Genomic DNA, 27963 nt, shown 5'->3' on the forward strand with positions numbered 1-27963 from the left:
AAGACTGGGAAAGGTGCTTCTGTAATCGAGTGGAAAAGGAGAAGAGGAAGAGAGATGGGACAAGCAGCTGAAAGAGGAACAGCCTGAGAAGCAGGTCTGCTCCAGCCCACCCATCTGCCAGGTAGCGAGGTCGGTGGGGTGGGGTTGGTACTGATGTTTCTCAGCGATGTGTTCCTGGTCAAGCAGCAGTCGTTATGCCATACTATTTTACCCTTTTTTTTGGTGGCCAATGCAGGGATTTGGAATTCACCATTTATAATGCCTCTCATGCAGAATTAGATGATAAATGTAAAATAAGCATGGACCCATTCATTTATCTTCCCCTCTCTCAACTGGATACTAACAGAATGCTTCTCATCTCATAAGATGCCTTCTTCTGGAGATTTTTTTGGGAAAGACTGTAGAGAGGCTTGTTTTTATGGAGCAATACTCCCACATCCATGCAAAAGCAGGTTTTTGCAAAAGCCTGCTGAAAGAGGAACAGCCTGAGAAGCAGGTCTGCTCCAGCCCACCCATCTGCCAGGTAGCGAGGTCGGTGGGGTGGGGTTGGTACTGATGTTTCTCAGCGATGTGTTCCTGGTCAAGCAGCAGTCGTTATGCCATACTATTTTACCCTTTTTTTTGGTGGCCAATGCAGGGATTTGGAATTCACCATTTATAATGCCTCTCATGCAGAATTAGATGATAAATGTAAAATAAGCATGGACCCATTCATTTATCTTCCCCTCTCTCAACTGGATACTAACAGAATGCTTCTCATCTCATAAGATGCCTTCTTCTGGAGATTTTTTTGGGAAAGACTGTAGAGAGGCTTGTTTTTATGGAGCAATACTCCCACATCCATGCAAAAGCTGTTTCAGTTTCCCATGGTCTGACAGAAAATTTCTTTATGAATCCATATATAAAAGACAGTTTATTTACAAAGAAAAAAAAAAAGGATATTTCTTATGCAGAAATGGTGGATTTGGCCTGATCCATCGTATTTCCTGAAGGTGGGAAGATGAGTATTACTGGGCAAATGGTGCTCTTTGCAGTACTCTGTGTAGTGAGTTCGATGTGAAATGGGCTTCCATCAGCTTCTGGATCAGATTCTCAGCTTCTCTGATCAGCACAGGTCTACTGAAACCAGCAGCCACACAGGCATGTGTTGGCAGAGAACCTTCTCCCTCTATTTCACTCTATCCAGAAAACAAAACCAAACAAAACACTATTTCTAGGGGGATCTAATAGGCACTTGATATGGAAATAGTTGATCCTTCCAGTTCTAATGAAAAGATTATTCATTACTAACCATGTTTGAAGACTGGTGTCTCACAAGTAGTTCTTTCTTGTCTTTATGTTCTGTTTAGCAGGACAAGAGTAGAACAGAATACAATTATGGTAGAGATGTTTTGTACTTGCAAAAATGTAATGAAGATTAAAAAAATATGTATAAATAAGTCAGATGTAAAATCAAAGAATAAGTTAGGCTGGATAGCATCTGTGGTAGTCATCACATTAGGTCCACCACTTAAATCAGGGCCAGCTTTGAAGTTGTATCAGGTTACTTATGGCCTTGTACGGTCAAGTTCTGAATATCTCCAAGGATGGAGCCTCTCTGGGCAACCTGTGCCAGGGTTTGACCATTCTTGTTGTGAAGAATGTTTTTCTTGCTCTGATGAATGAAATTTTTATCCTGGTGTCCCTTTTTCAAACTATGAGCTGAGTTTTTTTAATGCTCATATTCATAATGTGAAAAATGGAAAGGCAGAAGACCTGTTTCTGTCTGGCCTCTGCTTCTCAGACTATTTGATATGAATAGTCCTGCTCAGAAGCGTTCTCCTTTTTGCACAGCTCATCACAACATAGACTCACAAACGACTCTGCCATGGCAAGCTATGGGTCTATGACATCTGTAAGTAGCCTGAAAAAGGGACCTGTGCAATTGTGCTAACTGTTGTATGATGACGGTCTGAGGACAACTACTTTGGAAAAAGTATCCTGCAAGCAAAATGCTGACTTCCATCCCATCTGTCTTGCAGGAGCCCAGTCTGATGGAGTGTGCTGGGTGTTGATTTTTTTTAATGTCTGCTTGACAAAATGTCAAGTCTTATATGCAAGCCTATTTCTTGAATGCTAATAAACTTTCATTTATTGCCTGCTCTGCTCTGTAACAAGGGGGATGGTTGAGAACAGAGGCAGGTACGGAAATTGCACAGATGGAGTCACAAAGTTAGGAGCTCTCTCAGTCCAGTGTCTCCAAGACAAGGGAACATTCTTGGATTCACAGTTTGGTACTTGGGCACCCATATTTCTGCATTTCACTGGTGATGACTTAGATTTTTGTGAACTATAGCTCTTAACTCAGAGTCATTATTTTGATGGGGTAATTTCAACAAACTAATTTTTTTTTTTTACTTTTTATTTTTTTAAAGTATAAAAAAATGCCAAACCTGCATTTTCACAGGGTTAAATGCCAATCTTAACATCATGATTACTTGAGTTTATTAAGTGATCAGTTGTTGGGAAGGGTTGCTGTAAGCACACACAATATGGTCATCCTATAATGTTATGTAGGCTAAAGGAAATAGAATGAATGAAATGTCACTTAAACCCTGTCCTTTAAATTCATGTTAAAGCTCATAAATAAAAAGGTGCAAGAAAGAAGAGGTTAACCATCTAATCTTTGAAATATTTTGAGAGATCTAATGCAAAATTAGATCCTCCTCCCCCCAATTCTAATACAGCCAGATCCACCAATATTAATTAACAATGTGCAAGCACCCAGAATAGCACAATATGGTCATCCTGTAATGTTATGTCTGCTAAGGAAACTTGAATGAGTGAAATGTCACTTAAACCCAGTCCTTTAAATTCATGTTAAAGCTCATAAATAAAAAGGCACAAGAAAAAAAGGTTAACCATCTAATCTTTGAAATATTTTTTGCAAGAAAGAAGAGGTTAACCATCTAATCTTTGAAATATTTTTAGAGATCTAATGCAAAATTAGATCCTCCTCCCCCCAATTCTAACACAGCCAGATCCACCAATGTTAATTAACAATGTGCAAGCACCCAGAATAATGGGCTGGTACCGCACGTTGTTCTTGCTGCGTGCTGGGGTTTTCATAGCCCTGTCCACGTGCCTCAATAACATACTGTTGTTGTAGTGCCCAGTATAGGTTTTACCTCTAAGGAGCCTGACAATAGCTTCTATTCCAGAACAGAAACGGCTTGCTACAGGACAAAAGCCTTTTGTGAGGAGAAAAGTTGAGCAAAACAGTTTTATACTCCCTTGCCTTTGTTTCCAGGCAGGCAGGCAGCTAATAACGTGCGTTTGTCAGTTTACTACTTTAACGCTGTTCCAGAAAGCAGTGCTCTTGGCCACAGCTCGTTGGGGTTGCTCTCTGGGGTTCATCATCTGCGTGGCCTTCTGGGAAAAGAACTTTACAGCAATTCTGTTTTTAACTAACTTTTATTGTACCTGCGCCTATAAATACAGCATGTCTTTCTACTAGGTTTTAACCAGGCCATTTCTAATGGTGACCTGAACAAGAATGAAGTGGACATGAACGAAGAGGAAGATCGTACTCAGCAGGTAAGAGGCTGACTGTGAATGATGTTCAAGCAGATACGCTGATATAAAATGCTTTTTGCACCCGCTACAAGATTTTAAATGAGTGAATACTTCGTTGTGGATTATGCACAAGGCTCTTCGTGCATGTATGTTGAGCATGGTCTAATTCCAAAGCAAATGCTGGTCAAAGAAAGGCTTGTTTAAACTGGAAAAACTCCATTTGCTTTAGGAAGAAAATCTAACTCAGTTTATGTTCTTTTTTCTTTAAGTTATACCTTTATCAAAAGCAATAGACATCTAAAATCTGACCCCATTAATATTTGTGGGAAAGCAGGTTGTCTTTGGCTTCATTAATGTAAATGAAAGCACTACAATTTGTGGACCAGAGTGTGACCTGTTAGAAAGTGACACTCAGAAGTCAGGCTACCAATCTGAGTGGAGCTGCTCAATTTCTGGATGAGTGCATTTAAAAACAGCTTCTGGTCCTGAATTTGTCAGATGTATAAAGAAAAATAAAATAATGTACCTGCTATTTTGAGTAGTATTTAGAAGATCTCATTGTGAAAACTTGAAATTAAAGTGTTTTGTTGCAAATACTGAGAAAGATGTAATGTGGCTTGGAACTAACAGTGCAGGCAGACTTCCTGAGGCTGTTAGACATTTTTTATCAAGGTAAACAAATGGATACTTTATATGCCAGAGATGCACCTATTCTGAGTCACTGACTGCCTCCTAGACCATATTTGTATATGAAATGAGTCATGGAAATTAGACATAAAATTCCTGTAGATCATTAAGTTCACTCCCTCACAAATGTCTTCCTGAGGATTAGTCAACTGTTAAATGGGTCCTGCTTTTAGATCTCATTTACACTGCTGCAAATTGGAGATGACACCGCCAGTGTACTTTTGTGGTCCCAAATCACCGTGAAGGCAGTTTCAGCTTCTTCATTTTGAGACTCTATCATAATTTAGGTTTCTTTTTATTACATGGTGCAGGTGGCATAGGCTGAGGGAAAGTATTTGGAAAAAACCTTGCCACAAGGACAACTCTGCTACTTTAAGGCAGCAAGACAATCAATGACCTTGAAGAGCTCATCTAATAATTGCATATAGAGTGTGAAGGCTTTGGGTTGGAGTAGCAGATAAAGACAGATGTCAGATGTGAAAATAAATGGCACAATATTGTGAGCTGAACTCCTTCTATTAATTTTCACATGAAGGATGTTAATAATCTTGAGTATATATTTAAAAGTTTCAAGGAAGGAAGGAGACTTTGCTTCTGCTCTTAATGTTACCACGTCTTCCTGTGACCTATGGCAAGTTTGTGCTTCAGCTTCTCTAACTGCAAAATAATCACATGTACCTAATATTTATGCTACTTGGAGGTCCTTCACTAGAAGGATTTTGTAGCAGTAAATCACTCTCAAAGAGCCACTTCATCAACCAAGGTCACCGGGGGAGAAATTAGTCACAGTAATGTCTTGACAATGTGCTGTGATCTTCCTGTCTCTAGTTTACAAGCCACCACTGTCTGTTTATTGTAGCATTTTATTGTTTTAACACCGTGCAAGAGCCAGAGCCCCTCTCTGTGCCTGGAGCCACTCCATGGAAATGTCTATGTTGTCCTCTGTATGACTCCACGGCCAGATTCCCTCCTGGTACCAATCTGTGGTAGCTCCAGTGACTCCAGTGAAGCTGCATTAATTCCCAGCAGTAGATAATTTGTTCCTGGGGTCTGTGCTCCTTCGCTGCCTGGTTACTGGAGGAGCAGCTGGGTAATGCTTTCCATCTGTCAGGAGAAGGGGCAGGGATAGGACTTGGACACGGGTGTACCTGCTTTATGGGCACTGCTGTGTAAGGTCTAAAACAGCATCTCCTCTTGACTTGGCTTAAAGATTTTGAAATTTGTTACTACACAAAAAGATTAACTAAACTTGAAGGTAACAACCTGGGGAGCTGTGAAGGGTAACCCAGCCAGAGTGGAACAGAAAAAGTTCCTCAGCGTTTAGTTTCATAGCAATTGAAAAACTTTCAAAAACTGTGTTACTTTTGAAATAAAACTGAACACAGAAAACAAACAATGTGAATAATGTCACATGCCAACATCACTTGAACAATATTTTTAGATTTTTTTTTAGATTAGAAACATTTCATTCCAATTTTTCAACATTGTTTTCAACATGTGTTTTCAACATATGATAGAAAAAAAAGTCAAGCCTAAACAAAGCAGTTTTAAGTTTTCATAAATAAAAAATTCACCCAGCCAATCCTTACATATTTTTGACATTCTGTTTCAGTTTCCCATGGTTTTCTAATTCTCAGTTATACCAGATTTTCACATTTTGATGTTCTTTGCAAAATCAAGCTTTTGTTCTTGAAAAATCTTTAGCAACGGAAGGAAGATCATCACAATTTGACCTCTAAACAATCAGTTAAAATAATGGCTAAAATTGTTTAAACATCTGAAACAAAAGAGAAAGTGAGAATGTGGCTGGGACCCACTGGGATCCATATTTTGCTGCATGTTTGCATCACTTTTTGGGGTATCCAGTAGCAGGAACATTGGGTTATCTTGTTGAATAGATGTACGAAAGCTCCTGCTAGAGTAACACCCTGCCTCTTTCAACTTTTTCTGTGGTATAAATACTTCTGCAGTTATTCACCTACATTTACTTGGAGCATCTTTTAAACTAACTCCCTTTCTCCCTTTTGCTCCCTTTTTCTTCCTGTTTCTCCCACTTTCTCCTTTCAAATGCTATAGTGTGAGTTTCTTCTTCTCATTTCCCTGTCTCTTTTTGTCAAAATGTTTTTGAGAGAGGTTTGTAATAGTGTTTGCACTCTTGCCTGAGGTGACGACACAAAGAAAATGTAGCAGAAAAATAGAAGTTCCCCTCCACAGCCTCTGAATTTGCCTTATAGAGCATTACAGATATATTTTCGGTCACCTATAAAATCCTTTTAAGGCAAAAGTTCAAGAACTGACTTGGATTTTCACCTGTGTTTCACACACCAGAAATCTCAGCACTTACTATTCGTCCCAAAGGCAACACTTTACATTTCCAAATGCTCTCAGCTTGTGGGTTGGCAGGTTTACAGATGAACTGCCTTTTGGCAGTGCTGTATTTCATGATACAGTTAATGTTCCACTGCAGAGCTTGTATGAAGCCTAAAAGTGGATGCAAACTGACTAAGAAAAATTGCTTTAGATGTATGTTTTCTGCGTTACCAGAAGATATAAAATGTCTCTCATCTGTAGAAGCCTGGTGGCATGCCAGAAGTGGCATGTAATTGGGTTAAGTAGAGCAAACAGTTTCATCTGCACAGTGATGAAATATTTGCTTGTCCATACTGTCCTGTATTCTCTCCTCTTCCTACCTGCATGGTGCCCTAAGATGCTGCCATAAAGCACGAGAGTAGCCCTTCTGCTCTGTTGATAGTTACACATGCTCAGACTGAAATACTCAGCCATGAAATAAAAAATAATTAAAACTTTTGCCATATTAATACCATAGCTTTTTTTGCTTTCCTTTCAGCACAGCAGGACACATGGTTCCATGAAATTAAGTCACAATATGTATCCAATCCACTTGTGCTGTAACTCTTTCAAGCTGCTATTTTACATAATCAACCCTGTCTTCTGCAAAAAAAACTTGATAGAAATAAAAAGTAAAAGAGATAATTCGTAAGTCCTATTTCTTGGGTGTCCTCCCATCTGTGCCCAGGTATTAGGCCTTTTCTGATGGTAGACACCACATAAACTACTAGATGAGTAAGGCTGTGTCATGCATATGAGGGAGGGATGCTGTGTTTGCACCTTTGCAACAAATTTAGTGCTTGGTTCACTGCAGAAAATACTGTCATCGATTTCTAAATGAAAGTCAATGAATTTCTTTAGAAATTAAGAGTCGTACACCTGCACAAAGTCACAGTGTGCCTGGTGCTGAGCACCTGAAATAATACATAGATTGGTCTCTGTATAAGTGTAAGAGTTTTGTTTAGTTGAAGGTGAAAATGATCACTGTTTTTAAGAGCAATGGGCACAGTATCTCTTTGAGGTCTATGATCATAATGCAGTACCATAGTCTCAATTCTTTAATGGAAAATAAACCTACTACTACTATAGGCACACTAGTTATTAGAGATCTGTTGCAAATCAGTCTTTCCATTAACAAATTTACAAGTGTCTCGTCCTTATCCTGCCTATTTCTATTCAGAAAGAATTTGTTTTGGTAAGGATTATAAAGTAGGGATGGTACCTTGTGCTCATGAAACCATTTGGAATGGCTAATTATGTGAATAGGCAGTGTTCTGACATTTTGCTTTTAATACACGAACCACTCTTTGTCTGAATCCAGTATGAAGGTGTTATAAGAAAGGATGCACTCATCTTTCCTTCAGTGGTTTTATTGAACATTTTTCAGAGATCTACAATAGGGACAACAGGCAAAAACTTAGTTTAACATTAATATTTTCAATGGCTATCTTTGAACATTGAGTTGGAATATATTATAAAGCAGAAATGCAGATGGTGTTATGATTATGTTGCAGCTTTCAAGTTTCAAAGGAAATGAATTCTGAATACTTTATAAAGTGGAAATCAGGGTATTTCGGTGATGGCAGCCTCTGCCATGAAAGATATTTAAGTAAATATTTTTCATAAATTCATTAAAAACCACAATCTTTTTACAACTATAGCTTTCGTAGCTGGAACTCTTCTCCCCTTTCTCTTAAAAAATATTTTTATTATCAAGAATTATATCAAGAAATTCAATTTGATGCCTCTGTTATTAAAAATCGTTTGGATTTTTCCATTTGGCAGACATTGGTTCAAAAAATATTTTTATACATCAAGAAATTCAATTCGATGCCTCTGTTATTAAAAATCTTTTGGATTTTTCCATTTGGCAGACATTGGTTCTTCCACCCCTACTGTTTCTCCCCCAGCTTCATTCACTTTCTTGCTTTACTAATGGAGGTATTAAAATTCTCCCTTATCAGCACTTTTTGTCTGCTTTGTTATGCGGGAAAGTTCATTCATTACCTTTCCATTCCATAATGATGCAGAACTATAGGAATTAGGCCTATTCTGCATATGTGGATGTGTAGAGGTATCAGCAACACACCCAGAATTATTTTATGGGCTACTGTAGGGTGTATTATGGAAGTAAACCAAAACATTTTGTGGAAGAAATGGATTAATTAAAAACTCTGTGTTAAAACTGGGGTAAGCAAGGATTTCTGTTGTGAATGAGCCAGTAACTGCATTTGATTGTGATTGGGGATCACAAGCACATCACTCTTGAAACATGTGCATGCGAATTCCAGGCAGAGAGGGACTTGTCCTGCTATAGAGCTATTTATATATATATTTATTGGCTTGTCCTGCCAACAAAGCTGGCAGCTGGCTGCCGTCCCCACTAACAGCAGCGCCCCGGCAGCCCCCAAAGCAGCTGCACGTCACAGAAATTTTGAGCAAAAAGGGAAAGAGGGAGGAAATATTTCTCCGAGTTCTATGTTAGGAGAGAAGCCGTAAGCCTTTTTTGACTAGGTAATGATGGAAAATAGCATAATGAGAAAATAGGGAAAATGAAGAGGAATAAAGGGATATGTTCATGTTCAGCACATCAGATGCTGCTGCCTTTTCTTCTACGTGCTTTTGTCTGCCAACAGAATCTCTTCTGCCTTATCCAGACTGGCATTCACTTTGCTTTTGTGCAGATCACCACTCATTCTGGAAATTCAGAAATTGGAGAGAGTGCAGATTATTCTTTGTGGAAAAGGTAAAGCACGGTCTCACTCAGAGGACATCTCTTGGTTCCCCAGTGTTTTTACAGGTGTTAATGTCTTTATTAAGACATCATGAGATGGAGAATTCAGTCTCTACCTTGATAGCTTGTGAAATAATTAACCAGCCACAGTATTAAAATCTCTTATTTTAATTTTTTATTTTTTAATTTGAATGTATCTGGTTTTGATTTCCTGTCCTTTTCCCTGTAGCCATCAGATTAATCACAGTTGTGTCAGGATCAGAATTCTTGGGAAGGATGATGATCCAGACACTTCTTGATGTTCTTTGGCATAACACAAGCAGAATAATTTTTGTAGCTTCTTTTTGTACCGTCTCCACATCCATTTTAAAATCTGCTCCCAACACTACAAAATAAATCCTATCAATGCCATATATAAAGGTAACCATTGTCTTCTCTTTTTTTCCTGTTTACACATCCAAATATAGGTTTGTCCTTTTGACCACTGCCCTGGAAGTCCAGTTATTGAGCCAAATTAGATCCTGAAATTAATTCTAAAGCTGTTTATTTTCAGGTTTCACTCCTCATACTTATAAGGATTGCCAGAGTTCTGCATTTCAGGGCACTAAATTCCCTTTATAAATACAAATGCCTTTAAAGTGCATGTTTGACAAATGGTGTCACGCAGTGTACAATGTCTTACGTTTTAACCTACCAAATCTACCTTAAAACTATATTATGAAAGCATCTTTTTCTAAAATATGAGAAAAAGAATTCAATGATGTTTTTTAAAATCAAAATAGCAGAATTTGAGGGTCATTAAGTGCTCACAGAGACCTTCATCAGCAAGAAGTAATGGAAGTGCTACAAAGTAAAGGCAGCTGGTGGTAGCACTCCATTACCATGTTCTGTTCCATTCATGAGTGTTATTTGGTTGTATATTTTATTGCTGGTTACAGAACACATCTGAAAATGACAATGATGAAGTTGATGGCAACAATATATGTGGTTTCAGAAGGAAAAAGGGAGTCAAAGGCCCTACGAAGTGCGTTCCTCCTTTAGAAAATGAGAACATGGAGCTGTTCCGCACCTCGAAAATCTCGGATGCTAGTCCCCTTCAGGGAGCCACCAGTTGCTCAGAACCACCACCAGACCAGCCTCTTCAAAACCCGACTAGCTTTCTTCCAGGAGAAAGGGACAGAGCGGGTCATGACACTTCCCGTACTGGTGGTGATGCAAAAGAAGAGATGTCTGGAGAAACACAAGAAAACCGGGATAATGATGACACCGGGAAAAGAACAATAGGAAAAACACAGATGGAAATAGTCCCACCAGCTAAGACGGAGCATCCCGTGAGTGTACAACCCTCGAGGAGCTCAGGGAAGGCTGCGTGCGGAGGGGCGGCCTGCGGGGGAGAGGGCGGCGAGAAGGCAGAGCAGCAACGGGGTGGGATGGAAGAAAAAGTTGTCAAGTTTCACGTGAGAAAGATGGGCTCCCTGGGCGGTGCTGTAGCCACAGACGGGAGCAGTACTGCAGAGTCCTTCTCAGGGGCACCTGGCATTTCTAGACGAAGCTTGCAGGAGTTGAAAAACCTGCTGAGCGAAGGCCCTCTGCCTGATTATGGGCCCAACTACAGAGGCAAGGCAGGTGGCACCTTTTCTCAGAAAAATTTGAAGCCCCGGGACAAAACAGCTGAGAAGCAGGGCCGATCCTTTGAGACTTTTAGTCCCCATTTTGGCGAGGAAAACCGAAAATACCACAGATTCCACAAGGAGGGAGTGGGGCAGCGGAGCAAACCTCTCCTGGTCCTCAGCTCTGCCGGGTCTGATCAGCATCAACCAGGGGGAAGCGACATGGATCAACTTGTTCTGAGGCTGCCAGCATCTTCCACTCATGCAGAAGGCACCCCTCCTGAGATTCAGTTTGACTCCTCCGCAGGCCAAGCTGGTAAGGAAATTTAAACATCACCTGCTGTCCTGTTAAAGAAAATGCTGCTGTTGTTTTGTTGCTTTGAGGTGGTTTTGTTAAGCTGCAAACTGAGTCTGAGCTAGCGCATGAGCGCAGAAACCTGTGGTTTCTGTGTGACCTGGATGAATGAGAATTTCTACTCTACAGCTGTGCTGCCTTTCTTTCTTTCTTTTTTTTTTTTTTTTAAGGCATTTATGAAGCCCAGCTGCCTGCCAAAAACTGCCGCACACAAGTGCTCATGTCTTTTTCACTAACCCTGGAATATTTCCTCATTTAAACTGAGCTCAGGCAACATTTCCCAAAGGTCTGATAGACACCACAAAGCTCTGATGGCATCTGGACTTCTTAAAATTTCCTTTTCTGTTAAGATTTGCTGCAGTGGAAATTGCTCCCATGTAGGGCTGATGTTTTCAATTATCCATCCTGTGAGAGGACTGGAATGCAAAAACATCTGATATAAACCATAAATGAAGAAAAGCAAATGAGACAGAGAACTTTCGCTTATCTTCATGCTGTTCAATAAGTCCAATGTGGAAGTGTTTACAGAGCCAATTAATTGCTCCTAATAGGCTGTGGTTTCTTTGAAACTGTGAAGGCTATACTTCTGGGCTAGCTGGATCAGCATACTAAAAGCTACTATTAGCTATGATAATGTAATGGGCTTGAACTGTTCATTGTTTTGTGTCTGTACCAGGAAGCACACAAACAACAATTTGCCAGTTGAATAGACACTAGATTAATAAATTTCTGGGAGTGTGAGACTCAGATCACATTATCAGCTTTTCAGGATGGATATCTTACCCTCTGACTGACTTCTCTTACTGATGAAAGAAATATTTATCTTACCTCTTCATTGATAATACAGCTTGTCCATGATTAACTATATAATAAAATACAATGGTAACAATTAATTTTCTACAACGATATTAAGTTATCCAGGTTTTTTTAAAATCCCCTTTCAGATGGGTAGAAATATTGCTATACGTGCTCTGAAAACAGACACTTTGAATATATAGGATGTTGTTAGCTATAACAGGATTTCTCAGTAGACTTTCTGTGTTACCCAGTTTGAACAAGTCTGAACAAGATATCCGTGAACATTATCAATGCTAAATCAGGGCACTGCATGAGAAATATAAGGCTTTGAAAAGATATTTTCTGCTCAAACCATTGTCTATTTATGTCTATTAGAATAAAGAGGTCAGAGGATTGTCTCTCAGCCTACACTTGATGCTGCTCCCTTTCCAGATTACATTGTTTTCTGCATTGCTGAAAGGCTAGCTAAATGCATTGTCAAATGTAGATTAATACTCTTTTATCATTGTCTGCAAAACCCACAAATACATTTTGAAATGTAGGAATAACTATTCTTTATCATATCACCTGTTACAAGGTACAAGGAACTGATGAGATTAATTGTAGATTCCACCAAGTGATTTCAACCCAATTTTAGCCCCTTAAAGTTGTTACTCCAAGCTTTTTACCTAGTCAGTGGAGAAATGCAGGCATTTTGTCTTCCAAGAGGTATTAGGGGTTGATGAGAAATTGACTTCTGCAGGTGAGCATCTCTTTCCACTCAGTGGCGAAGAAGTCCCATGGTGATTCTTTTAGATTATTTGCCTAACTCTGGGGGAAACTGTTTTGTCTCATCAGAAACAGATCTGAAACCAGAAGTTTTGGAATCTCATGAGGTTTGGATTCCATTTGATTTTGACCAAACAAACTGTAGGATTCAGTGTGTGTTTCTCCTGGTATATGAAATGCATAGAAATAGTTTCTACTCAATCATAAAGGTGTGTGTTTGAAATTTAATTTTCATTTAATACATTCAGCAATTTAACTGAAGAGAAAGTTTTAGATAACATTCTGCAATCTTTAATGAGCCTTGGCTTAAACAGTATTTCATTGATGTCAGTGATAATTTATTAAGATTGATAAAAAAAAAAATCCTAAATATTTTATTTTTATGACTAAGATATTATCTTAAATATTTCAGTTTAGAAGTACCTAAACAGAAGTCTTGAATCTAAACATATCTTGACACTGAATAGATCTGAAATACAACCTCTTGCATTTTGCAAGTTTTCAAATATTTGAACTTGCTCAAATCAGAAATCTTGATCCAAAATGTCTCAAAACATTTGATTTAAAAAAATACAATTAAAAGTGTAAATTGCTCTCTTCTTCTCTTTGTTCCTTTAATATGGAATAGAAAGTAGGAGAGCACTGAAATTATATGAATATACATACATATATGATTATTACATAATCAGTGTCCAGTGTATTTATTTAGTCACTATGTTGAGCACTGTGTATGTTTGGATGCCATGGCCAAAGCAGGAATAAACCTTATTGTCCTGAAAAGCTAAGGGAGAGTCTCTAGAGGTCAGCAGTAGAAAGGCTAAGACTTGTAGCTGAGCTTTAGTCATTCAGTGTAATGCAGAGGATCAAAATACAGTCATGTTAGTTGCATGGTTAACATTTCTCTAAAACGAAAAGTCCATATTTTTTTCCAAAATTCTGATTGGAAATTGTGGAAGTATTACTGCATGTGCATTTTGTCCATTGTTTGTCAAGTCTTTTGTAAAAGAAATGCTTGTACTTGAGAAGAAAATGTAATAGAAAAGAGAAAGACATGCAAGATACTTTGGTCAATATGAAAAATATTACTTGGACAGTGAGTGAAACTGGAGCTGAAACTAAAGCTCTTTTAATCTAATTCATTAGCAAGGAAAGATCGAGATTAACACAAGTAGCTAATTAGACAAATATACCGACTGCGCCATAAGTATCTGTGTATGATAATGGTGTGCAGTTCTGCAAATTGGTGTGTAGTCACTAACGATCAGGGGCTTCTTAAGCTGTTCGGTGCCTGCATTCTCAGGAGACCAACAGAGTGTCCTCCAAACAGTAAAAATTCGGTTGGAATTTCACATACATAGCATCATGAAACACTTCACAGTATGTACACACACATACATGAATGCATGCATGTACCGTATGTATAACATATATAGCATACAACGTAAGTGTATATTGACCTCTCTGACCTCAGATCTTGTCACGTGCTGCTCGGGTTGCTACTAAATTAGAGCATTTATACAATGGTAGCCAGAGAAGCGGCTAAAGAAAATAGCTTTATTGGAGCAATGTGAAGTTCCCAGGTGTCATGATATACCATGCTGTTGGGGTTCTCTTTCTCAGAGTGGGCTGCCAGAGTCAGGGACTACAGGTGGCTTCATGCCCATGCTGCATGTGGTCAGAGGGACCTGCAGAGCCTGGTGCCACCACACAGGCTCAGGAGAAAGCTCTCTTCTGGACCTTATGAGACAATAGCTCCTCCAGGAAGCTGTAGGAGGGCAACACACCGGAATCAGGCTCTCATCTAAGGCTTCAAATTCCCTTTCTGCATCTTGGTCTGTAGCTGGAGACAAGTTTGTTGAAATCTCTTTGAGTGCAGAATGCAGAGCCAGGCCCCCAGAATCCTGGGCAGCTCCAGGAACAGGTCCTCTAAACAGGGATCCTCTTCTTGAGTGTACATCAAGTGAGGCCATGCTTAACTGAAGAGATCAGGATCAGGAACTGTAGGAGGGAGAAGGAATATGACTAAGATATTATCTTAAATATTTCAGTTTAGAAGTACCTAAACAGAAGTCTTGAATCTAAACATATCTTGACACTGAATAGATCTGAAATACAACCTCTTGCATTTTGCAAGTTTTCAAATATTTGAACTTGCTCAAATCAGAAATCTTGATCCAAAATGTCTCAAAACATTTGATTTAAAAAAATACAATTAAAAGTGTAAATTGCTCTCTTCTTCTCTTTGTTCCTTTAATATGGAATAGAAAGTAGGAGAGCACTGAAATTATATGAATATACATACATATATGATTATTACATAATCAGTGTCCAGTGTATTTATTTAGTCACTATGTTGAGCACTGTGTATGTTTGGATGCCATGGCCAAAGCAGGAATAAACCTTATTGTCCTGAAAAGCTAAGGGAGAGTCTCTAGAGGTCAGCAGTAGAAAGGCTAAGACTTGTAGCTGAGCTTTAGTCATTCAGTGTAATGCAGAGGATCAAAATACAGTCATGTTAGTTGCATGGTTAACATTTCTCTAAAACGAAAAGTCCATATTTTTTTCCAAAATTCTGATTGGAAATTGTGGAAGTATTACTGCATGTGCATTTTGTCCATTGTTTGTCAAGTCTTTTGTAAAAGAAATGCTTGTACTTGAGAAGAAAATGTAATAGAAAAGAGAAAGACATGCAAGATACTTTGGTCAATATGAAAAATATTACTTGGACAGTGAGTGAAACTGGAGCTGAAACTAAAGCTCTTTTAATCTAATTCATTAGCAAGGAAAGATCGAGATTAACACAAGTAGCTAATTAGACAAATATACCGACTGCGCCATAAGTATCTGTGTATGATAATGGTGTGCAGTTCTGCAAATTGGTGTGTAGTCACTAACGATCAGGGGCTTCTTAAGCTGTTCGGTGCCTGCATTCTCAGGAGACCAACAGAGTGTCCTCCAAACAGTAAAAATTCGGTTGGAATTTCACATACATAGCATCATGAAACACTTCACAGTATGTACACACACATACATGAATGCATGCATGTACCGTATGTATAACATATATAGCATACAACGTAAGTGTATATTGACCTCTCTGACCTCAGATCTTGTCACGTGCTGCTCGGGTTGCTACTAAATTAGAGCATTTATACAATGGTAGCCAGAGAAGCGGCTAAAGAAAATAGCTTTATTGGAGCAATGTGAAGTTCCCAGGTGTCATGATATACCATGCTGTTGGGGTTCTCTTTCTCAGAGTGGGCTGCCAGAGTCAGGGACTACAGGTGGCTTCATGCCCATGCTGCATGTGGTCAGAGGGACCTGCAGAGCCTGGTGCCACCACACAGGCTCAGGAGAAAGCTCTCTTCTGGACCTTATGAGACAATAGCTCCTCCAGGAAGCTGTAGGAGGGCAACACACCGGAATCAGGCTCTCATCTAAGGCTTCAAATTCCCTTTCTGCATCTTGGTCTGTAGCTGGAGACAAGTTTGTTGAAATCTCTTTGAGTGCAGAATGCAGAGCCAGGCCCCCAGAATCCTGGGCAGCTCCAGGAACAGGTCCTCTAAACAGGGATCCTCTTCTTGAGTGTACATCAAGTGAGGCCATGTAAATATGACCAGCACAGGATCAGGAACTGTAGGAGGGAGAAGGAAATTTCTGAGGAGAGAAAATATGTCTTAACTATAGCTACAGGCATCAGTAGCTACCTACTGACTGCTGAAATTTTTCAAATGCACAAAAAAAGAAGGTTTGAATGCTCCAATAATCACATGAAACGTTATGTGGGACGTGACCCCAAACACTAAGTTCCTTTGTTAACTTGTCATTTTAAAGACAAGCATATCAAGTAGCTACTAACGGGCTATATTTCATAGTTAAAAGTGGAAATCGTCAGTCCTAAAAGCAATTCCGTTTTCTATTAAAATGAATGACCTCATTGGCATTCTTGTTCAAAGCTCTTATTTTTGGTAATAAGGCAGTTACAAAGTATAATACCTAGTATTTAGGGGCAGAAGTATGAAAAAAAATACTTAAAAAAAAACCCTAGGCGTTTTGCTCCATTGGAATTTAAATTTTGCCCACACAGTGTTAACAAAATTTGAACTCCCCTTGTGGTTTCACTGTCCTCTGTGCTCATCTGGAAGAGGCACATCTGTCTCTGCTGATTCTGTTCAGTAAGTCTGGTCAGTGGCTAGGAAACAGAAAAGGAGAGTCTTCAGGAGCTGTAAGTGGACTATCAGGACATATAAGTGGACACAGGAGAGTTACAGAAGTTCCTGCTCCAGGAACTTCACATTCACTTCCTCCTGCAGAATAATTATGTCTTACTTTGGGGATTACTTAGGACTGTGTTTTTTACTTGCTACTCTTCTCTGCTTTGCATTTTGCATAATCTGCACTGTTCTTGCATCTCTCCTAAAGTGAAAAACCAAAGCCATACTGTTCCTTCATGTTCCTTCCTCATGCCATATCTGCAGTTCGATAAAATTTCTCTAATGTTTCTTTTTCTACATTTTGAACACAACTTGAAGGTAGCAGGGCTGAAGCTTAGCACCTTTCTAAACCTTCTCAATTGCCCTTATTTTCTGTCGAACAAAACATCATATTTTCTGCCCATTTCTTTCCTTTTCCCTCTGAACTGAGCTATATATAACTTGCTTTTTTTTTTTTTACCTCACAAGCTCTAAGAGCAGCTCTTTTTCTTTAAAGCAAACCAAAACTGTTAAGTCCTTTATCTCCCATACCAATAGCTGAAATCTCTTCCTGCTCTGTGACTATGAATTTCTATTTCCCTCCTCAGTCTATACAACACAAAAATGCTCAGATGGCACTTCCACCCTGTCTTTCTGATCTATTTTGTCCCTGTTTGGATGAGATCCAATTCATCAGCAGCTATTTTTCTTTAAAGCAAACCAAAACTGTTAAGTCCTTTATCTCCCATACCAATAGCTGAAATCTCTTCCTGCTCTGTGACTATGAATTTCTATTTCCCTCCTCAGTCTATACAACACAAAAATGCTCAGATGGCACTTCCACCCTGTCTTTCTGATCTATTTTGTCCCTGTTTGGATGAGATCCAATTCATCTGACTCCGTGTCTGTAGTAAACTAGTTCCTCCTGTGGCTGAAAGAGGTGTATTTGCACAGTAATCTTTCCCACCCATTGGAAGTGCTAATAGTGAAAGGCTGCCAAAACAATTAGTTTACACCTGATGAAAGTGGAATGCATTCTCTGCTTGGTGTCTCTGCCAGCCACCTGGCAGAGGTGTTCTAAAACATATTCAAGAGGAGTTTAGTCCTTACCTTCAACACTGCGAAATCTAAATAACCTTGCTTCCCTTTTAATGTAGTGCTCTCACTTATTCTCACTTCATTTTCTTTCAACTAGGTCAAATATTTTTAGACCAGAAAGAACTATCTAGTTTACAATAGTGCATCCCTCGGTTCATGCCACTTTGCTCAGTGATTCCTTCCTTAATGCAGATTTTCTGTTCGAATTTGAAGAAAGGCATGCCACTCTAGATCCATCATATTTAGCATATTATTAAATAGGTAGTTCCACTGGGTATTACTCACCTTAATTTTTTTTTCAGACACCTGCATATTTTCTATTCAAATCCTCTTGCCTAGGTGGAATCTTCTCTAACATTTCTATACAAAAGTGATAATTTTCTCATTCAATACAGAGGAGCCATTTTTATAAAAGACACTGGAGGGTAGAAAAAAATGAGTAATATATTTTATCTTTCATCTATTGAGGAATAAAATCTTATTTTGTACTCAATTCTTGATGATGTAGCTCCTCTGAGAACCTATGTCATGTTGTTGTCATACAGTTTGGAAAGAATAAGTCATAGATGATTGAAACTGGTCATTGGTCTTTAAATTAGCTACAAAACTCACAAAAAGAGCTGAGCTTCTCCATGGACATATCAGTAAAAAAGTCTTCTTCACAGTAAAGATTAAAAAAGAAAGCAGAATATAATGAGACAAAGAAACGGATGGGAAAAACATGGAAAGTATCAATATCAGTATGAATATCAGGGAAATATTTTTGCTGTCTCCCATGCTTTCAAAATTTTCTGTTATGCTTACATATTTGTTCCCCTGTCAGAGGTCTTGTAGGCAGCAAAAATAAGAGGTAGGAAAAATTTTTTTATGTTCTTGACTGCAAAAATCAAATACTTTACTGACCTATCAGTAAACATTTTTGGTGAAACTTTTTTTTTGTTTGAAAAAATATGTAAACTATACAATGTTTTCAGATGAAAATACTTCTGATCACTATTCACATCAATAGCACTATTCGAATGTAACCTAGTACTTGTTTCTATTTACCTTTATAAAAAGCAGACAGGAATGGAAAAGAGAGGCTTTAAATGCTAGCAATAAGAATGATGTCTAGCGTAGGAAAAGCTATCACATGAGATCTGAGAAACAGAAGTTGTTAATGTTTGAAGACAAACATGAGCTCAGTATAAACCAGCAGGCTGTACTTAGATACACAAACTGGAGCCCTGCAGGGAAGAGCATTTAAATTAGTATTTAAATTAGTGCTGAGAGGAATTTCCAGGACGTATTTAAATTAGTGCTGAGAGGAATTTCCATAGGATTTAGAAGAGTATAGATGTGTGATTATGCCTTGGGACTCATTGCCAGTGGATATCCTTGACACGCGGTATCTGTTTTTATAAAGGGGATCAATATTCACGCAGAACTCCGAAGCACCCAGTGTTAGATTTCTAAGGGTGAAAAGGAATTAAGACACATTTGAATATTAACCCTTCTTCTCCTAGCCACAAGACCACCTTTTCAGTGAGGAACAGCAAAATCCACTCTCTTTATGCAGGGTTTTTTGCAGAGAACGCCTTGTCTTCCCTGTTAACAGCCAGTGCCAAAGACAGCTCCAGAAAAACTTCAGCTTGACATAAGGCTTCCTTGGCTGGCACAGCAATGCCTAAACCCGCAGGGATTTTTATTTCCCCACTGCTCTGAGACAGAACCGGGTGCCACAACGTGGCGCGGAGCACGGGGACGTGCACCCTGATGCTGTGTGGGAACACATCTGGAGGCACGGTGGGAGGAAGAAACTGGAGGAGAGCTGATGGAAACCTCTCTCCTCCTCCAGTGCATGATTTCACAGAATCACAGAATCACAGAATCACAGAATCTTAGTGGTTGGAAGGGACCTCTGAGATCATCAAATCCAACCACAAAAAAAAAAACAAAAAACCCCAAAAAAACCCCCACCAAACAAATACAAATACAAAGCACACCACACCAAACGCCCACCAAAAACACCGCACCCACCAACTAAACCCCACACTCAACACCTCACCATGAACCAATAACCTTGGGCACTAGAGCATGCCCTGAAGAGCCATGTCTATACGTTTCTTAAATCCCTCCAGGGATGGTGACTCCACCACCTCCCTGGGCAGGCTGTTCCAGTGCCTGACCACTCTCTCAGTAAAGTAGTTCTTTCTAATATCTAATCTAGATCTCCCTTGCCGCAACTTCAGACCATTTCCTCTGGTCTTGTCGTTCGTCCTTTGGGAGAAGAGGCCAACACCTGCCTCTCTACAACCTCCTTTCAGGTAGTTGTAGAGGGCAATGAGGTCTCCCCTCAGCCTCCTCTTCTCCAAACTAAACATGCCCAGAATTTGTATCTGGAGTCTACCTGCCGGTGTCTGCTGTGGCTGCCTTAACGTTCCGTTGGTGGTCGTGTTCCTCAGCGAAGGGTTTCCAATATTACCACATCTGTTCCTGTCATCCTCGAGTCCCCCCGGCAACACACAGCACGCTCTTTTCATTTCATCAGCTTGACACAGCCAGCCCTTACAGAGCTGAGAAATTGTTTGCTTTAGATGCGGTGTGATTTAATAAGGGACCATGGGAAAGGATTTATTTGGACAAGCAGATAATGACAGATTGATCTGGGACGTGTGCATTTTCTCCCATCCTGGCACTTTTCTGTTGCTGAGAAGATAAAGGTGATGCTAACCACTTGCCCTAGCCTGATGTCAGCTTCTGATCTCAGCAATCTGATTGATTTCAATGCTAATAATAATGCTAAGAATGGCACCACTCTTCTGCTAGAAATAATAATATAATTTGTATCATTTGTAGGTATTTTCGATAATATTTTTATATCTGTGTTATTAATATCCTTTAAACATATGAAGATAATATTTTTTTAGTTGTAGAAATTTTGTACTAATTACAAAAGAAATATGAGTAATACTAATTGTTTCTCAGCGACAATTTATATGGGAAATACAGCTGGAGACATAGAAAAACAAGTATTAAGTGCTTTTCTGTGTACTACTGATTTGACATAGACATGCAAGGATCTGTATGTACCATTCTGATTTAAGAAAGATGGCCAGTCTGGATTTATAGTTGATTTTTAAGATGGAAATCTTAAGCAAAATCTGGGCATCTAGTGAAGTTTATGTGCATGTTTCCATAAGTAGATATTTCTGAAATTAAAATAAAGATGTGATTATTTCTAGAGGCCCAGAGAGCTAGGGAAACAGTTATACTCATGAACACAATCCTCACTCAAAGGAATGTAAGACTTTTAGACTGTGTATCATATCTAAATCAGCTAGACATTTCTAATACTTACTTACCAGGTACCTTATCTGCAATAACTAATAACAAATAACTATAACTTTCCAAACTTTAGTCATGACTGGCTTCATGGATTTAGTTTGCCAGTGATTTATTTAGCAGCTACCAAGAAAATACATTTTGAGACCTGTGCTGGAGGTAGTTACTCACCAAATATTATTTAAGAAGCAAATCCCCTTTCATATGTCCGAAATCAGTCAGAGATATTAAGTAGTGATTATATTCTTTATCTATCATGCAATTTAAAGAAACTTATTATTTCAATGGGAATGATAATCTGCAAATGGTAGAAAAGATGGACTGACTCTGAAAAGTATGTGAAAGCTGTGGGAATATTTCTATTGATTCTAATAGATTTTGGATAAAGGTTATTATAAACAAATAAGCACCTGTCTTTTGACTAACAGGCTGTCTAGACTGGTAGATAGCCTAATTTTAAACTAATTCTAGACCGATATATAATTTTAGTCTCATCATTTAAAAAGATCTATCATTAATCATAAGTCCCACTTGAGAAGACAAATTATTGCTTCATTTTTTTCTTGCTTAATGTTCTTTAAAAACATTACTTTATAGGATTTTTCTTTTAATTTATGTCATTTCATATGATCATAGTTATTCATTCATTCAGATAACTTTATCTTGAAGAAACCAGAAAAATATAAAATTTGGGAAATTATCTACTATTAGTTGATACTTAAAATAAATACATTTGTAGCTTTACTTTTAAAATAATTTCATACATCATTAATATGAATGCATATCACATTTGCATTTTTCTCATATATTGATTTTATATCATTTATATCTCTTATGAGTATTGATTTAAAGAATTACTTGGGTCAGAGTTAAAGTTGGTTTTTTTTTCATTAATTGTATATTTTTACCAGAAAAAATGAACAATGAGATTGGGAGTGCTCCCACCAACCCTTGTAGTGCCTCAGCATGAAGCTTTTAACTTCCATTTGAAGGGTGGTAGTGAATGATTGCTGGTGGTGATCTTCCACTGTGGATCTGAAAGATCTGCAAAAGTTCACCTGATCTTATCCTCAGGAAGAATGGAAGACTTTCGTCCCAGAAATACAGAAAGAAATATTTTTTTTTTTACATTTTTTCATATCTTAATATCAAATTTTATCCTTGGTCCAGTTAGCTTATTGTACTACATGGAAATAAAAACCTTATGTAGTTTAACTTAAATATTACAAATACATAGATACTTGTCACGGTTTAACCCCAGCTGGAAGCTAGGACATTGCAGCCGTTCAATCACTTCCCAATCCCCCTGTAGGGTAGGGAGAAGAGCGAGGAAAAAAAAAGCAAAGAAAAAAACCCTTGTAGGTTGAGATATAGACAGTTTAATAGAACAATAATGGATGAGAAAATAACAACAATAATAATAATGGTAAAACGGAAGAGAAAATAACAACAACAATAATAATAATGGTAAAAGATTATACAAAAAAAGTAATGCAATACTATTGCCCTCACTACCTAATGATCAACTGTCCAACCCATCCCAAGCAGCCGCTGCAGATTCCTGCCACCCTGGCCAACCTTTCCTTTATATGCTGAGCATGACCATTCCTATGGTATGGAACATCCCTTGGCCAGCTTGTCCTGTCTATGCTCCCTCTCAGCTTCTACAGGAAGCTGAAAAAGTCCTTGACTTAGTAAAAACACCACCTAGCAACAACTAAACCAATGTGTGTCATCAACATTATTCTCATACTAAATGCAAAGCACAGCAGCTACTAGGAAGAAAATTAACTTTATCCCAGCTGAAACCAGGACAATACTCAAAAGAAAAGTAGACTGAGAGATCGAGAGGCTGGTGAAAGGAAGTTACCGTGCCCGGCTCTCTGCTCCATTACACAAGTTATACTCAGATGTTACTGCTTTCATGTCAAGAAGTTTATACATTCCTACAGCTGCTGTAATACAGTTAAGAAAACAACTCTATAACAGCAAATGCATAAATGTACAAGCTTCTCTTAAAAGTCTGGTGCCTGTGGTGGGGAAGACTTACAGCCCTGCTCAGGAGGTCTTGAAAAAGGTTTAATGGAAGATAAATGCCCGTGTTTCTGTACCCATGCACTTTTCAAAGGCATTGAAGAAACACAGCATCTGAATTCTATCGGTTTTCAGTAGGAAATAGGTATCCAGCTGCTATTTGTGCTCCTAAAAACACCCAACAAACCAGCTGATGTATCCCTCAGAAATTCCTGGTTTTACCATGTGATTCCCCTGTGTCCTCTTACCAACATGAAGGTATCCCTCAGAAATTCCTGACCACATGATTCCCCTGTGTCCTCTTACCAACATGAAAAAGCATTTAAGTTACAGATCATTCTAAAAAACCAAGGGAAGGGGAAAAAAAAGGTGTGTTTATTTACAAAAATGATTTGTGAACCATTTCTTTTTCTTATTTTTGTTTTTACACTCCACGTTGCGATTTCCCACTGCACTTTAAAAAGTCGTATTTTTTAGGAGAACAGCTTGTATTCCAGCATTCATTATTTTGACGTGAACATTCCTCTTCACTTATAGCGTCCAGCAGAGATCCTGATGTAAACAGCCCTGAAAGTCCAACTCTCCTTCACCTGTTCTCTCATATTGAATTTATTAAGCAGCAGATGGCCAGGGACAACGTACAGTTTGTCAGATTTGAATCAATAGACCTCCATGGTGTGTCAAGATCAAAGAATATTCCTTCTCGCTTCTTTCACGTAAGTTTTTTGTTCTCTGACTGTACCTGTGTTTCATGTTTTCATGTCCCTGTCCTTAGGTGTTTTGGGTTTTTTTCATAGTGCAGAAACTCAAACTTAGGACAAATTATCTGTTCTCTCCACTTGTTGATGTTCCCAATGACTTTTTCATCACTGCAATCATCCATTTCTCTGTTCCTCCAAACAGTAATTTCATTAAATAATAGTAATAATTTTAGTTCTTTGAACTTCTAATAATCTCTTTCCTCAGAATTAGCTTTTCAGGTTCAATGAGTTATAAAGATTTTGCTTTACTGAACATCAGTAAATTGCAAAAAAAAAAAAAAAGGGTAAACACTGAATGAAAGAAAATAACTGAATGAAAATCAATTTAGCTAAGAGAAATTTTATAGTCATCAATCACATAAGGACATATCACTGGGTTGCACAATGATTTAATAGCAATATTAGCCATACTGATGATTCAGGAAGTAAGAACCAAACTAGGAAGCAATCCTCACTGGGTGTATCCTTGACTGATCAGCCTTTTCAGTATATTGCTTCTGTGATACTTCATGTGCATAACTACATTATACTTTCACTCACATATCACTGTGAATATATTAAGCTTTACTGACTGATCACAAAAAAAGCTATGAACATGAAAACATGTAGAGCACTTTTGTTTCACGTTCCTCCTGAAGCCTAAGCCATGTTTTCATTATTTCCCTCATCTGCAACTGTATGATATAGATACAATTTTCTCTCTCTGACGTCATTTGGATCTTATAAAAATAAACTTTATCTCAGTCATTACAATTCTTGTGAGAGGTGGTAGGTTAATTGCAACTTCTCTTTCACTTGTGATGTCAAACTGTGAATGTCTATTTCGGCTTGTTGAAAGTCAGCTTTTGTGTTTACCTTATTTACCATCTGAACAAACTGGTACATTGCGTGACAGTTTAAATTTTTTGGGCACTGAAAAAATGTGTATGTGCATACCTACACATGTATACACACAGAGCAAATGAAAGTAATTTCCTTTTTTTTTTTTTTCATCTTCTTGGGTAGGGGGTTGGAGGAGGGAGAGGTAGTACTATAGGGTAATCATCTTCAACACGTTTTCGCTGTTGAATAGACAGCAGAGACATCTTGAAGTAATGAAGTAATATGCCCCATCACATGCAGCTTTGGTTATGGGTGTTAGGTAGGGAGAATTGCTACCACTGGACTGCCACCCACTTAAGAAAAGGCAGACTTTATTTATTTATCTATTTTAATAGAAGCCACTGTAGGCAGTTTGAACTATTTTAAGAATTATCCATCTGGAAAGACAAAATTTTGTTTTTTTCAGCTCTAAGCTTGCCCTTTTTAGGTTTGTTCTGTCTCCTCTGCTCTCTCAGATGGTAATCCTTTCCCTTAGAAGAATAAAGGTAAGATGTAAACATGAGCCAAATTTGACTTGATAGAACTTGCTATAATTGCAGTTTTCATCAGCTAAAGGTCTGAATGTAAGGTAAGTTGTAAAGATGCTTCTTTGAAAGTAAATGATCCTTCTTTGGGGTCATCTCTGCATTGCATTTGCATAAGGTGAAGCTGTCTGTTCAAATGGAGAAGAAAGTATAACTATGGGTTTATCCTGTTTGCTACCTAGAAGAGGAGTACTGAATCATTAGAAAAATTTCTCACTTCAAAGTGCGTCCCTGCATGTTTCCCCAAAACTTTTTAAGTCCAGAAAGTGAGAATTTTCAGTTGAACTTTGCATGTGAAATATGGTAAAGTACCTGTAATTTATTGAAAGAGAAGTTACAGTCTGAATTTGTATTACCATGACTACACTACTTTGTGTAGTCACTTGGATCAATGTAAAGGAAAGACTCAGAGGATATGGAAACTAATAGAGTAACTATAGATTGCCTTGAAAAATTTCCAACTAACTGGTGATTCCCATAGTTGTATAAAGATATGCCTAAATGTAGGTAGTGAACATTTTTTTAGTTCTTTATGGAAATCTAAGAAATGTTCATTGCGATATTTGATGCTGGGGTTTTCATACCAATCTTGTAGAAGGCTGTTCTGTTTCATAATGACACAGCAACTGGCTGTTGTCCTCCATTTTAGTGATCCCTGCATATTTCTCTTACTGGGAATCTGAGTTTTATATATTTTACACCCATAAAAATACTGATGAGCTATTTTCTCTCTTGCTAATCTGTCATTCTGCTTTGTGTTTAGGAAAAAGCAATTCATGGTGTTGCCATGCCCAGAAGTTATCTTGAGCTGACCCTGAATCCTAGAGATAATGAATTAGATTACATAAATGCAACCAATTTTAATTGCGACATAATCCTGAACCCTGATTTATCGACGTTTCGAATTCTGCCCTGGACTGAGCAGACTGCGAGAGTGATATGTGATTCCTTCACCGTGCTGGGCAACCCGTTAATGACCTCACCAAGGCACATTGCCAAGAAACAGCTGAGCCAGCTTCAGGACAATGGCTTTTCTCTGCAGTCTGCCTTTACTTATGAATTTTGTATTTATGGCATTACCGAGATTGTAAATTCAAAGACAATATCCTTTCCTGCAGCCACGATACTAAATAACCACGACCAGACTTTCATTCAGGAGCTCATCGAAGGAATGTATTATGCTGGTGCCAATATTGAAAGCTTTTCTTCTTCCAGTGGGCCTGGCCAAATGGAGATCACTTTTCATCCAGTGTTTGGCATAGATGCTGCTGACAGCGCCTTCACGTTTAGAACAGGCATTAAAGAGGTGGCTAAAAAGTATAACTACGTTGCTAGCTTTTTCTCAGAATCAGGATTCTACAATTCCGGGCCTCTGTCACATAGCCTGTGGGATTTGAATGGCCAGAAGAATGTGTTTTCTGCTGGTTATGGAGCTGAGGAGCTCTCAGATATTGGGAAAAATTGGTTATCGGGTCTCTTGGCGCACACAGCAGCTATCAGCTGCCTGATGGCTCCTACCACCAGCTGCCGTAAGCCATACTCTAAATACAGTAAAGAATCAAAAGAGACTGTAAATGCAAAATGGGCGTACAATGATAACAGCTGTGCCTTTAATGTCAAATGCCATGGTGGAAAAAGCACTCGCATAGAGAATAAATTAAGTTCTGCTACAGCAAACCCCTACCTGGTGCTTGCTGCTACTATTGCTGCGGGTCTGGATGGAATAAAGAGAGGACTTAGGTATGATGATATGTTGGAAGAAGAAAATCTCACCGCTGATCTGAAACATTCATCAATCCCTCTGAAACTAGAAGATGCTCTTGTTGCACTTGAGAAAGATTCGTGCATTAAGGAAGCATTGGGTGAAACTTTTATCCGGTACTTTGTTGCCATGAAACATTATGAGTTAGAAACTGAAGAAATGGATCTTGAAAGGAATAAATGCTTGGGGTATTTTATTTAGAAGAAGCACTCTTCTTCAGCAATGCTGTGTAAATGCATACAGTGAATGACTAGGTATCTTGAAATTAGTAACCATATTTAAAAATCTTTATAATGCTTTGGGATTTTTTTTTCCTCATTTGTATAGTACATGGTGATTGCATTTTACTGTCTGAGTGCATTCAGGACAGTGCAAAGCTGATACTCATGAAAGAACATTATCAGGCTTTTAAAAAAACAGTATTTTTATTTTTTTTAATTTAAGTGAAAATTTAAGTGCCGATCAAAACAAGAAAAGAGAAGGTGAAATGTAGAAGAGCAACTGTACAACTGTAATAGGATTGTCTGAT

The 27963-nt window shown here is 38.4% G+C and overlaps 1 protein-coding gene across 1 annotated transcript; it reads left to right on the forward strand.

The window, feature by feature from the left end:
- The first annotated feature begins 38 nt into the window (after window positions 1-38).
- Window positions 39-27635, forward strand: LGSN (lengsin, lens protein with glutamine synthetase domain). Its single transcript, XM_014943947.1, has 5 exons — window positions 39-121; window positions 3497-3576; window positions 10264-11251; window positions 24043-24221; window positions 26436-27635. The coding sequence occupies exons 2-5, from the start codon at window positions 3547-3549 to the stop codon at window positions 27633-27635; spliced, it is 2397 nt and encodes a 798-aa protein (XP_014799433.1). The 5' UTR covers window positions 39-121; window positions 3497-3546.
- The last annotated feature ends 328 nt before the right edge of the window (window positions 27636-27963 follow it).

Source organism: Calidris pugnax, unplaced genomic scaffold (assembly GCF_001431845.1).
Source record: "Calidris pugnax isolate Ruff unplaced genomic scaffold, ASM143184v1 scaffold105, whole genome shotgun sequence".
NCBI lineage: Eukaryota > Metazoa > Chordata > Aves > Charadriiformes > Scolopacidae > Calidris > Calidris pugnax.

Excerpts from the sequence above, each read along its gene's own strand:
- LGSN (XM_014943947.1), top strand. The coding sequence starts at position 3,547 with ATGAACGAAGAGGAAGATCGTACTCAGCAG. Across the intron at positions 11,252-24,042 it reads CTCCTCCGCAGGCCAAGCTG|CGTCCAGCAGAGATCCTGAT; the intron begins GTAAGGAAATTT and ends CTTCACTTATAG. Across the intron at positions 24,222-26,435 it reads TTCCTTCTCGCTTCTTTCAC|GAAAAAGCAATTCATGGTGT; the intron begins GTAAGTTTTTTG and ends CTTTGTGTTTAG.